Raw genomic sequence first — 13370 nt, forward strand, 5'->3', positions numbered from 1 at the left:
GCACACACCACTCCCCAATAATCCCCTTGCAGGAAAAAGTTGACACATGATCCAAACCTTTGTTGACTAATAACCTGACCAAAATTATATGTAGAATTCCACTGAAATGAGGATAAACAGCAAATAATTTTAATCCACTCCTCCTAAACATCAATTATACTCTATAGGTGCTTGATAATACCCCTGTGTAGCTATAGGAACACAGCTCCATGGATTAGGGCTGCACAGTAATGGGAGGGTCATTTTAGAGCTCCTTAAGAGACGTGGTCACTGCACTCTCTGGAAGGCAGAGTGACAACATGAGCAAGAGTTACCCACAAAGCAGAACTCGGTGATGAGGAGGACGTAGATGCAATAAACACCAGAGTGGAGGCACTACTTAGTCTCTAGCAGCGGTAAGGGCCACATCAGAGATACTGATCTATGCTTAGCAAATTGAAGTTTTGTCAAAGCTGACTGCTTGACAGCAGGGAACTAGGCCTACATTCTTACGCTATCACCATTCTCCTAGCTTCCAAAGACAAAGGTCTTTGTTATTTTTTGCTTTGAAGAGCAAAGGTTAGAAAGAAAGCATCGGAATGGTTCCATCAGTAAGGTGAGATGAAGACTAGTTCAATTTCAAGAAGGTAAGAATGGAAGATAGAAAAGAAATTAATTATTTGAGGCCATCTGCACTTTAAGAAAAATGGGAAAAAAGGAAAAAAAATCCACATATATAGATCAAAGCTTGCCTTTATTTTTTCTTTTATAAAGAATATCTTTTAATGCTGTTTTTATATAGGACAGAGCAATAACAAGCAAATATTCTAAAAATAGTTCTCCACTGCCAAAAGATTGTAGGCAAGAAACACCTGACAGACCCATGTATTTCCCAAAATTAGTTTTGTGTATTGCCCTCAGTCCACAATTCTGGTTTTGTTTTATATTTAGACTCCGTATTCCAGAATACAAATGTAATAGCAGTAAATTGCTGAGTCAGACATTTTACTTCTTACCCTATGGGCTGAGGCTGTTGTTCAACAAACACTTTGAGCTAGAAAAAGCAGATAAACACAGCTAATTCTCCTATTTGATTTTCTGCATGGACTGCACAAACAACTTGTGTGTCAATATAAGGTGGGGGAAGAAAGTGCAGAAAGGGGAATGAGCAACTGGGGGAGGATGACCTTTTTACTGACCCAAAAGTTTTATCATGCTATGACCTTAAGTAATAATGATGTAACACAAAAGCTTAAAGGAATAATCTGTAACAAAGTACCACCTGTAATAGGTTACCTGAAAGAAGCACTTTATGTTGGGGTGGCAAAGGAAAACAGTACCAGCAGAATCTGTAAGATACAGAGAGAAAGTCTTCATGAAACTAAAATGAGACATTTATTTTCCAGATTTCTCTTTATCTATTAAGCTTTACAATTTGTGCTTAACCTAGTTTCCCAGCTACATTAAAATTGTATTTATCTTGGAAGGCCTAGAAAAATGCAATACAATCTCCAAGCAAAGCTGCAAATATACTTTCTTCAAGAATAGAGAGGTGATATATTAGGAAGACTGACTTCTATTTGAAAGTGCCTGTCAAGTCGCATGAGGCAGGTAGTTCTCTAAAAATAAAGAGAGTACATTTGCCTCACTGTAAGGAAAAGTAAAATGGCTTTAAACCATCAAAACACCTTCTTTTCCTCATTAACTTTTTATCCTCAAAAATGCAGAATAGTCAGCCAAAGTAGGGCAGGACTGGGAAGTCTGAGGAGAGAATGGACATAAATGAGAAACATTTGAATAAAAGTGTGGAGACATGACAAAATAAGCACAGATAAGAGTGGAAAAACAGGTTATGTGAAGAAAGGATGAGGAGGAATAGGAAGTGGAGTTGAAGGGGAGGAAATCTGAGTGGGAGGGAAGTTAAAATGTTTGCCTCTTAATATTTCCTGGTCTTCATGTGCATTTCTGTTTTGGGGACTTTAAAGCTACCCAGCAGTCACTGGGAATAAAATAAAACAAACCAAACAAAACAACACACACAAAACCCCCTAAAGCCCATACCTAACTCCTTCCCATTCTGCACACCTTCAAAAAAGTCAAAGACTATAGGACAAGGAGAGCTCTTTTTACTATTCAGTTACATCTGTGATTAATTTAGGCAAGACCTCATCCTCATATCTGTATTTAAGATGCTTTAGAAACTCAGGTGTCTTATGAAATATTAATTGTTGTATCTTCTTCTCTTTGAAGTCATCTACTCAGAAGGGCTGAGCTGTGCTACCTAATCCATACCCATAGTTAGGCTAAAGAGTTTATACTACTAAAGAAGTCACAGTTTTGCCAGTCCCACACTCACACAACATGTGTATGTAAACGAAATTCCTATAAAATCACCAGAATTTAGAAAGACTCAGGATGTGCTTCAAGACCCCAATATGTTCCAGAGCAATAATTACCTAATTATATGTAAATCAGATTCCTGTCTTTTGTATAGAACACCAAGAATAAAATGAAAGGAAACTGCTATCTAATGCTTTCAAATGTATTCTAAGAAAACTATATTTTTATAATAGTCCATTCAATGACAAAATCAGCATATTAAATGGAAGTTTTCCAAGTAGTAGTCAGGATTGTTTTCAGAAATTTGCAATTAAAGCTAAGCATTTTAGAGTATTGTAGCTCTCCTGTATTTTCTAGTTGCTAGATGTTTCTGCTTTGTACAAGACTTTGCAATTGTAGATTAGCACTGACATGTCTTACTATTTCTGGGTACTGAGTTTTGAAAGGAGCTTGACAGATTTTGATAACTGCTTGGACAACAGACAAATAGAGAACTTCTCAGAAAAAGAGGAACTGACATCCCAACAATATCTAGGATAGTTAAAATAGATCAACAGATTAAGCTGTAAGTGCAGTGACTGCATACTAGTGGTCTAGAACAAGCAACTAGAGAATCTGAGAGCTTTATACTGCCCTTATAGGAGTTGGTTTTATTCTTCATGGATGATTAATCCATACTGTCTTTTTCATCAGCATGTGTAAAGTCAAATGAAGCACTGAATACCATGCTTGAACTTGGCTAACAGCCCTCAATTGGTCAGGAAGTTTGAACTAGATGATCACTGTAGGTGCCTTCCAGCTGAAATAATCTATTCAAATTGGTGAAAGTCTCTAATTGGAATGGTAGGTCTTCGCAAAGTACTTCTGCAATGCACCCAAGGATCCTTCAAGATGAATATGTGTTTACATTATATATTGACTGTTAACAGAGCTTGTATAAACTTGAACTATATAACTAGGCTGCAGTTTAGGTCAGGGTGAAGATATATGGTAAAGTTCAGGTTGCAGGCTGACAGTAAGACTATGACAATTCTGTATAAACACAGAAGTACACACACAACCTCATAAAATGCTGCAGACTGACAGGCCATAGTCTTCTAGACTGTTGAAAGACTGTCAGTTTTATGAAAAAACCTTTAGAAATTACATTTTTTCCTGTATTTTTTATATTTCACATTTAGCTTAATAAAGACTTTAATCTTTTCAATCAGATCACCAAAATGATCCTGAAGTGCTTGCATTAAGTACATACTTTTTGCATCATTTTCATTCCCCTATTTCATTAAGCATTTAGACAACCCCTTTTCCAATCCTTCAAAAGCTAGGCTGGAAATTATCAACCCTGGTCTCAGCATACTTAAGGCAAGGGCAAGAAAACAGTCCCTCACAGGACTTAAACAGTAATTAGGAAATGCTACAGTGGACATGAAGACACTAGTGCAAGCAGACTAGGCATGTTTCATTTTATTTCTTTTTTTCCCCACCGTCTGGTTTAGTTTAATTTGGTAGCAAACCAGCAGTGGGGTAAATGAAAACCCCACTTTTAAACAGAAAGGAGAACACTAGGTAGCAGTTCACACTGCTTCAATTACTATGACCCAAAAGGCAATCAAGCTGGTCCAACTTTTCCTCTCATGTAGCCTCTAATCGAAGGAGCATTTCAGGAACATCTAACACCATCAGGCTCCTAGCAAGCCACTTGGAAAAGGTATAAGAGAAGTCTGCCACAGCTTCCTGGGATGAAAAGCTCAACAGGTATTGTCTTGAGACATGGTGTATTCCAGAGAAGAGAGGAGGTCACCATCTTTGTACAAAGAGCATTGTATTTGAGTGCTTTCAGGCTATTATTTAATACAGCTAAAGGTGTCAGTAGAATCATAGAACACCAGGTTGGAAGAGACCTCAAGGATCACCTGGTCCAACCTTTAAAAATGCCTTTGATGAAAAAGTTAATCACAGGTGACTCAAAACCACCTTACCAAACCAACAGCAAATCCACATCTTTCCCTGGAGATGCATGGAGGACAGAGAACATCATGATTTTGCCTAAAGGCTGAGGGGAAAGGAGTATTTGAAAACCCTCCAATTTCTCTCATTAAGATCCCCCTGGGCCTGCCCTGCTTTATTACCTGATATGTTTGTTCCTCCCCACTTGGGTGCTTCACAGATTTACTCCAAAGCTATTCAGCACTGCTCCAGCACTAGATGAGAGCAAAAAGTTTTGTCGTGACATATATGAATGAAATGTATAGTATTAGCTGAGTGAAAAACAGTGACAATAAGGATGTGCCCGAAGGACTGACAGTTTCGAGTGTCATGGCGAGAAGCCCCGACCCTTCCACAGAGCCACAGGAGAGGGCGGGAGCTTCGCGGGGCGGAACTACAATTCCCGGCACGCCGCCAGGGCGGAGGGAGGCGAGGGCGATGCGCTGACGGCGGAGGCGGGGTAGCGTGAAGGCGGCCGCCTCACGGAGCCCGTGGCCGCGGCCGTTGGCGGGGCGCGGGCGGCGCTGCCATGGCGCTCTCGGCGGCGCCCCTCAAGGTCTGCATCGTGGGCTCGGGGAACTGGTGAGTGCTGAGCGGGGTGACGCCTCAGCGGCGGCCCCGGCCCGGCCCGACCCGACCCTCCCCGAGGCTGTGCCGGCCCGGGCCTTGCTGTCGCTTCCCGCCCAGCGCCGTCGTGCCCCGGCCCGCAGCTGGTGGTGAAACACGGTGTCGCCGGCAGCTGCCAGCGGAGCTGTGGCTGTGCCGTACGGGTTGGCTTCTCCAGCCCTGGGTGTCCCCCGGAGGCAGAGGAACTGCCCTGAAGTAAGCGGAGGAAGAAGCGGCAGAATCGAGCGCCCTGTTTTGGCGTGCTTGCAGGCACCCGTCTGCTCGGTGAAGAAGTTATTTTGGGCTGTTTCTAACCTGGTGTTTGTTGTGTGATTTGTGCGGTGTCAGGTGGTGTAAACATTAAAGATGCTGAACGTGGTTTTAATTTCTTTTTCAGCAGCTAAGCGCTGCCTGTAGGGCTCTGCAACACGTCCGCCGCTCTCCAGAAGTGTTTTTCGGAGTTTCCCGTGTTAGCTGTTTCCCAGGGTAGTTCACAGAACAGTTGTAAAACGCTAGGTTATTTGAAGTACGTTTTCTTTTTCAAATTGATTGTGCTGAGGCACACTGAAGGCTTGAGACAAGGTTTTACTGCTGCATCTATCACTAATTTATAATTAGACTTAAATAAACTTAGTCTTGTGTCCACTGAAAGCGATAGATTTACTAATAGTCTCCAAGAGGTGTATCACTTTAACAATCCTTTGTCTTGCTTCTTCAATTTTTATACAATTCATGGTCACTGTTTTTACCCTGCGTCCCTACTTACAATAACTAAGGCAACTGCAATATGTTATACAAATGTATCTTCACAGTTGGTCACTTCAAGTACTAAACATGCGTTATTTCTGATAACGTTTTTTAAGACATTAAATCTAAACTGGGGGGAGTTTGGTGTAGAGCAAGGTACTGCGTTATATTAAACAAAACTTTCCAGTCTTTTGTCAGGGTGATCTCGGACTTGTTGCTCACTCCCTGCCCCCTCCATCCAGTTGGCTTTTGGTGCTGTTTTGCATAGTTAAAAATAGCAGCAGCTGCCAGGTTGTGTTTTCCTTTGTGAGGGCTTGCTGAGGGAATGGCTGATGTTTCAGCGCAGCATCTCTTGCTTTCTTTGCACTAGTTTGTAAAACGAACAGGGAGATGCTGTATATTGCAATATATGTCAGAAGGAAATTACGCAGTTAGACCTATCTATGTGTTAGGACTATTGTTGCTGTTCCTTCATACTTGAGACTTAGCAAAGAAGTTTTACAGGAAGTTTGACTGCATTTATATTTGATTCATTGTGAAACAGACTTGCAGAAGCAGAAGGATTTGTAGATATTACCTACTAGCAATAACCACATGCATATATATTTTGTTTTCAGCTCACTGGATCAGTTTCATAACTGATTCAAGAAAAGTTTGGGCCTAATGGGATGGATGTTTGGGTGGCAGAATGCCCGTATCTGTAATGCTGAGAGAAAGGGATAATGCTGAGAGAAAGTTGCAGGGCATCAGCTTTTTTCTTTGGGGGATGAATGTATTCAAATAACTTACAGCTTATTTCATATGTGATAGCAGTGTAGCAGGTTTTTGTTGTGGCAGGAAACCAGAAACCAAAGTGATAAAAACCCCCTAAATTGCAAATGATTTGACATGGAACAGTGCTCTCTCCCGCCCTCTCCCCCTCAATATGTTTCTGAACACAGTAAGTATTGGAGAGGTAGGCAATTTCTTCCTCAGTCCAAGGAATGACAGACACCAAACCCTGACTGCGAAGAGCACTGTGATTCAATAATATATGCAACCATTGAACTAAGTAGGACTTAATTTGAGTTGTGTACCTGTGTGTGTGTAAGTGCCTTTTTGAACTGGGGCCTGTAGTCTTAAAGTAGAAGCATTTAATGCTCAAAAGCAGGAAAATGGAAAGAAACTGAAGCATTTATATACATCTGATCATTGATATTTTGGAGTAGTATGTTTTTGAAGACTGAATTACAGGAGTGTGTGACAGGTGTTGCCTAAATTGTAAGCATGTAGGTAGTTGAACTGAGTGGGGTTTGGCATCTTAAAGCAGTTTGGAGGCTGTGGGGTTCTGTGTGAGATGATTCTGTCCCACAAATGCCAGTAGCTGTATGGACCTCTTTGCCTTCTCACAGCACTTTAACCTCTATCTGGGGTGAAAAAAAACCATGCAAGAAGCTTGGCAGGAGCGTGACCATTTAGAATGGTTGAGCCAATCACCTTGGATGATAAACTCCTTCCAGTCAGACTGGTTTGGTTGGTTTGCTAGGGAGAAGGTCACCTTAACAATGAAGTTGACTTGGCAGGGGCCATTCAGCACCTGATGGAAGATCATGATCATGGGATAGGACGGGACAGGACAAGACAGATTGCTCGCAAGGCAGGGAAGAGCAGGAGCTGTACTGTTTGCTGGCCTTGGCCACTTAGGATTGTTCAGCTGCTGGATAAGTGATTGCATTGGGATCTTTAAGATAGGAGATAAAATAAGCTTTCATGAATGTGAAAAGAGTGCACCTTGGGAATATGCCTTGGAGCCTCAGGATTCAAGGACAGTGCCCACATTCTGCAAAAGCTGCCTCGGGCATGTACTATAGCCTGCTCTTCTGATAAACTCTTCCAGGGCAAGTGAAAAAGGTGTGCGCAAACAGAATTTATCCCTGTCTTTTGCTGGAACCAGTTAATTAATCTGATTGTCCAGCTTGAACAGAAAGAGTTTGGGATGAGATGGGAAGTTACCGGAACACAGGGGTTCATACAGCTAGAAACTTGCTGTAGAAAAATGGGAAGTAAAACTTGTGGCTTAACTATGAGATTTCACAGGGACGAGTGGTAGAGCTAGAGTTAATGGTACTATTTGCACTTGCATATTGTGACCTCCACTGATGCTAGTATCAGGGCAAGTTTAGGAGTTTCTGGGTTTTGTGCTTTACTTTTAAAGTGATGAGGAGAAATCAGACCAACTGTGATACACTGAAACTGTGAAGGGCAGGAGACAAAGTGAGTGATCTTGCTCAGTGAGCATCAGATACAGTTCTTCAGAGGTGTTAAATAAGTGTATGTGATTGTATTTGGGCATAGGAAAAGAACTGCTGTTTGGGATGCAGCTACCTTGTATTACTTGAATAGCATTAACTATCCTGCAGAGCATGTCAGGGTTAAGATTGAAGAGGGAATCTTTCACTATGTTTTTTCTTGTGTAACTGAGCTGTTGCCGGCACCAGGTCTCACAGCCTAGCTCACACTAGAACTGTTACTGCTAGGAATAAATTGACAACAATTCCTGTTCCTTTGCCTTGTGTCAGGAGTATACAAGATAGGCCGGACACTCCAGTATGTTATTTCAGAGTCTGTACTGAGTATTTGTGGCACAGAAGAGAATATAGGCTTGCTTGTTGGATTAACAGGTGTTTCACCTTGCACAGGGCAATCTTAGACTCGGCGACAGTTATTTGACCTTGCTTACTTCAGTCCTACAGCAGTTGTTGCAACATAACAGGAAGTGAGGAGCCAGAGAAGCCAGTCAGGAGAATCTTCTTGAATTCAGGAACTGAATGCAAATCTTTGCTTTGTTAATACTACATTCAGAGGCTGAAAAAAGAAGACAGCTGAGGCATTTAAGTGTTAAATAGTAATGGAATTAATGTCCCATTCAAGTAGTACACTCTGCCAAACTTTATGCTGGCAAGCAGTTTCCAAATCCCAGTTGGACAGTTGCTGAATCAATCCTGTCTTTCTCTATCAACACTAAGCACATGGAATGTGAAGTTCAAAACTAAAGACAATGATTTGGCAGGATCCAGACTTTGTATATAAATATGCAGTAGTAAACATGCTTTTTGTTCAAGGAACTCAAACAGCTTTCTGAGGAGCACATACCTGTGTTGTGTTGAATGTGATTCATGCTGTTTGTGTGGATCTGAAATTTGGGGGTGAGCTGGTGAGTTGTCTATCATTGCAGTGGAAACCACTCTGTGTGCACGCAGATCTAGAATACAAGCTTGGTAAGAGATGGCTGACAGTTGTGGCTTCTGTATCGCTTCCTGAAGCCAGGGGAATTTGTACTGTGTGAAGTGCTGTTAGAGAAACAAATGCCAGTCTCTTAAGACGTACAGTTTTCTGGTTTAACTGAAGGTCTGCTTAAGATACTGTAATCTTTTCTGCCACTACTCAGAAAGTGACCTTAGGCCTGCGATAGCACACATCTTGAATACAGCACAATGAGTTGTGCCTTATTAAAAGCTCGTGGAGCAGAATGAATCTATTTGGTTTAGTTGGTAGCTATGAGTTTATTACAAGCAATGTCCATAATAAATTTAGGGGAGTGTGTAAGTATCACTAGGTCGGAAAAATTAAAGTGTCCTTACCTCCTAATAAAGTATGCAGTTTACACGCACACGTAAGCCTCAGATTGGTGACTGTCTGTATTTTTAGTACATCTTTCTAAATTATTGTTGTCTGCTTGGTAGATTATCAGTAATTATGAAGCCACCTTTTTGTCCCAGGAAAGGAAGTTAGGTTAACAGGTTTGCTAAATTGCATCTTTTTCTTCCATATAGCGTTCAGGCTAGGAAGGGAAGGTTGCATTAGTTATTCTTCTTGTATGTAGCTTCAGTAATTCTGATTAATTTCAGCATTGTTTAGAGATTTGAGCAGTAAAATTGATCACTGTCCTACAGGTTTCACTCTGTGCTGCTGTTGGGAAGAAAATGGGGTTAACTTAACTGTGATGGAATTGCCTGCAAATTCAGAGGATGCTGTTGCAATAGTTAAATTCTGTGAGGTTGGCAGCGTAACCATAAAGCTTATAATTTATGCAGGATAGAAATGCTTCTTGGATTTAAATGCTTATCAGTATTGTACAGCAACTGATGGGTCAGTCATCTTAGCAAAGAAAGCTTCCAGCTTCTTAAAGGTGAAAATTACCCATTTTTTTTAATTTAAGTATGTCACTTTTACCACTGCTTTGAAGGTGTAATCTGTTTGATTTGTGAAAACACAGTAACCCAAACTCTCACTGGATAGCCAGTAAGCAGGCAAAATGAGTAAGGACATTTTCAGTAAATGCTTCAGTCCAACCTACACTAGGTAGACTTGAGAGGGAGCGGCACATGTGAATGACTGCTGTACTTTTCCACTTGTTTTACTAGGTCAAAGTGCTGTGAATTTCTGTTTATTTTAAAGACAGTCTCTTTCTTCTAGAACAGAATCATAATTGTATTAGAATATTTTTGTTTTCTTTCCTGCAGGGGTTCTGCGGTTGCCAAAATAGTAGGCAATAATGTAAAAAAACTGCAAAAGTTTGCTTCCACAGTGAAGATGTGGGTCTTCGAGGAGAATGTTAATGGGAGAAAACTGACAGAGATCATAAATAATGACCATGAAAATGTAAAATACCTCCCCGGATACAAGCTGCCAGATAATGTGGTAAGGCTCAGAAGCTAAATTCTAGTTATGAAGCAGAGGGGATATTGCTTATGCTGGGAATGGGGGTAGAAAGTTGTTTTATTAACACCCTTAGGAATATAATACTTGAGACTGTGCTATTTTACTGATGAGATCAGAGAGTTGAACAAGTAAAATTCTGCAATTGTGCAGGTAGGTAAATCCAATGCATTGTCCTCTGTCTTATTATTATTTCTTATTTTTTCCCAGTCTCACCATTTCCTTTGTGTTACTTCAGCTTCTGTACAGGGAAGCAAAAGAAGCACAATAACACGCTCTGACCATAGCCACTACAAAAAATAAATTGGCCTCAGCTTTGGAAGGGCGCTGGCTGGTCAGTGGGAATTGAAGAGGATTTAAAGTACTTTAAAATCCTTAGAAAGTATCACAGAACAAGAAGTAGAGCATTGCTCAAGCAGACTGCGAGCCATTTGCAGTTTATCTGGTTCTCAGTTGAGTTTCAGCTATGTGCAGCCACATCCGCGTGTTAGATGTAGCGTTGCCGGGGCAGAACACTGGTACTCTACATCTATTCTTTGTTAGTGTAACGTGGTGGATGGGCAGTTGGTGACTCTTGACATTACTGAATTGTCAGCTGCTGCAGCCTTTTCCTATAGAGATTCTGGGCAGGAAAACCATGAATTACCATGCACTGCAGTTTTCTCTTTAACAATAATGCTGAAAGGCCATTTCCCAGATGTGGTGTTTCTGCTGCCCACTTCCTCCTCATTCGGGTTTCTTCTCTTTATCGGTATGTAGAGCTTATTGCTGCATTTTAAACCTGAGTGTTATTTTAAGGTGGTCATCAAATGTTAGGAAGAGTGGGGTCTGGCATGTGTCTTCAAAGTAGGTCACCTTCTTAAAGGGTAAACAAAATCTATGAGTGCAGAGAGAGAATATAAACTCGTAGGTGTAAGAGGCCTGGAGAAGAAAGTTGAGTGTATAAGGAACTAAGTAAAGGAACTACTTTTCTGCATGCAATACTTTATAAAAAAATGAGATTATTTTGTCAAAGAGAAGGCAGCTTCTTATTTATATTTTCTTACTGGAAATATTGATTTAAATGCTAAAGAACATTTTGAATTTTCATGGCACTAACCATGTTGGTGGCTGTGAAGATGCTCCTTTCAAGATATAAAATAGCTTTTTTGAAAGCTTAAATTCTTTTGATTTTCTGGGAAGTTTACGTTACTGCTTGTTTTCAATGATGAAGCACAATTGTAGCATTCAGTATAAGACAAAAACATGCTTTTGCCTATCAGATAACACTTGTGTGTAGTGCTAATTTCAAGAAGTTACGTGGCCTTTCTCTCCCATAATTACACAGGTTGCTGTCCCAAACCTTAACGAAGCTGTACAGGATGCAGACTTGCTGGTTTTTGTCATTCCTCATCAGTTCATTCATAAAGTCTGCGATGAAATCACAGGACGAGTACCCAAGAAAGCGCTCGGTATAACTCTCATAAAGGTATAATAAATACTGTGCATTAATAACTGAGAACGTGTCATGAAATCTTCTAAACCAATATATTTTGATGTGGAAAGTCGCTTTGCATTATTCACTTGATTGTTCCATCGAGCATTTCTAGATGTAAGAAAGACTGGAATTTGTCTCGATCATTAGTGGATTGGTTTGTGGTGCTTTATTTTAGGCTAGCGCTTGCAGGAAGAGGAGAATGAGGCTGTTCACAAGACTTGTAAGAGGAGGGAGTGCATACTTTTTGCACGACCAAGCTTTCCAATCTTTTATTTATTGTTTCCAAACGCATCATTAGATGAAGGAGAGAGCACAAGCATAATGCTTTGATTGTTAACGCACATCCCACACATTGAGTTGATCGTTTTAAGAACTGCTGAGAGAATTTCACGTGACTGAGAGGACAGTGCTTTTGCTCATGTCAAATATTATGTTGCAACAAGAAAGTCTGTTCAGCATGGCCCAAAATGACAGTTGGAGCACAGGAAATAGGAGGGGGCAGAGGTGCAGGAAGTGTTTCACTGGAGTGTTTGTAGTTTTGGTGGCAGGAGAATTTTTAAATGTGGATGAGCTTCTTTTTTATTTGTGGTTTTTTTTGTTCTCCTTCACGTTTAGCTGCAAAGAACAGGCTATTCCCACAAGGTGTGGAAGATGCTGTTTTGTTGTTTCTTTGTACTTAGTTGAGAGTAGGCCATTTTTGCAGCACACATTCCCTTGTTTACAGTAATTTCTGGAAAATGATATGGAGCTGTGCTCAAAAGGAACATAACCGCCCTATTGCTACCTACTGCAAGCTTGTCTTTAAGTTTGGTTAACTAAGTCCATCAAATCTGTATTATTTTGTCAGTGCTGACCTGATATATTGCAGATGTAGGAAAAAGTAATGCTTCCTAAGTGCACTTGCTGCATTTTGCAGAAAAAGCTTTTTATACTGTAGAAGGGTAAAACAAGGAAGTGTTAAAAAGCTGAATTCATAGCATCAAACCCATACAATTGTCCTAGATGCCCTTAAATTTGAAGTTGTCATTTATGCTTCTTTCTTCTGCAAACTCAAGGTGAACTTTCCTCTCCTTCAATTTGCTAAACATGATTTATGTTCTCATGCCCTTAGTGACAGGAATAACTCTGATGAAATCGGTGAAGCAAATGGGGATTTATGTCAGCATATCTGAAATCAGAGTCTGGGCCTGTATTCCCGTGGGATTACTGCTGGGGGTGTTGATTACCAGTGCAGTGTTGATAAATGGCCATGTTTAAAAAAAGGAAGGAAGGAGGGGAGCATACTTCTCTTGGAAAATAAAAAAAATCCAGACCCCAAACAACCAAAACCTCCCCAACATAACAAGAGGCCCATACTTAGTTTACTGTATGTAAAATAGTGGCACCTGCCATGCAAAGCTGAGTTGATTGCCAGGCAGCTTCCCACTGGCTCATTGTGACACTGCATCAGTAAGTGGTCTTTTGAAAGAAATAGCATGAGGCCCTTGCATTTCTTTTTTGCAGGAGAATACAAAGTACCTGTTAGCCTTTATGAAAG

The 13370-nt window shown here is 40.7% G+C and overlaps 1 protein-coding gene across 5 annotated transcripts in view; it reads left to right on the forward strand.

Annotated features, from left to right (window-relative positions):
- The first annotated feature begins 1066 nt into the window (after positions 1–1066).
- GPD1L (glycerol-3-phosphate dehydrogenase 1 like) overlaps positions 1067–13370 on the forward strand; it is a 29469-nt gene continuing 17165 nt past the window's right edge. For 2 of the 5 annotated variants that reach the window (XM_030503840.1, XM_030503822.1), the window contains exons 1-3: positions 4704–4887; positions 10161–10338; positions 11684–11824. In XM_030503840.1, the coding sequence (XP_030359700.1) occupies positions 4835–4887; positions 10161–10338; positions 11684–11824 (372 nt within the window). In that variant the 5' untranslated portion in view covers positions 4704–4834. Of the gene's footprint in view, positions 1117–4703; positions 4888–5044; positions 5197–9953; positions 10073–10160; positions 10339–11683; positions 11825–13370 lie in introns of those variants that run through there. The other 3 variants (XM_030503851.1, XM_030503831.1, XM_030503860.1) reach the window with 3 other exon arrangements.

Source organism: Strigops habroptila, chromosome 1 (assembly GCF_004027225.2).
Source record: "Strigops habroptila isolate Jane chromosome 1, bStrHab1.2.pri, whole genome shotgun sequence".
In the NCBI taxonomy this organism is placed as follows: Eukaryota; Metazoa; Chordata; class Aves; order Psittaciformes; family Psittacidae; genus Strigops; species Strigops habroptila.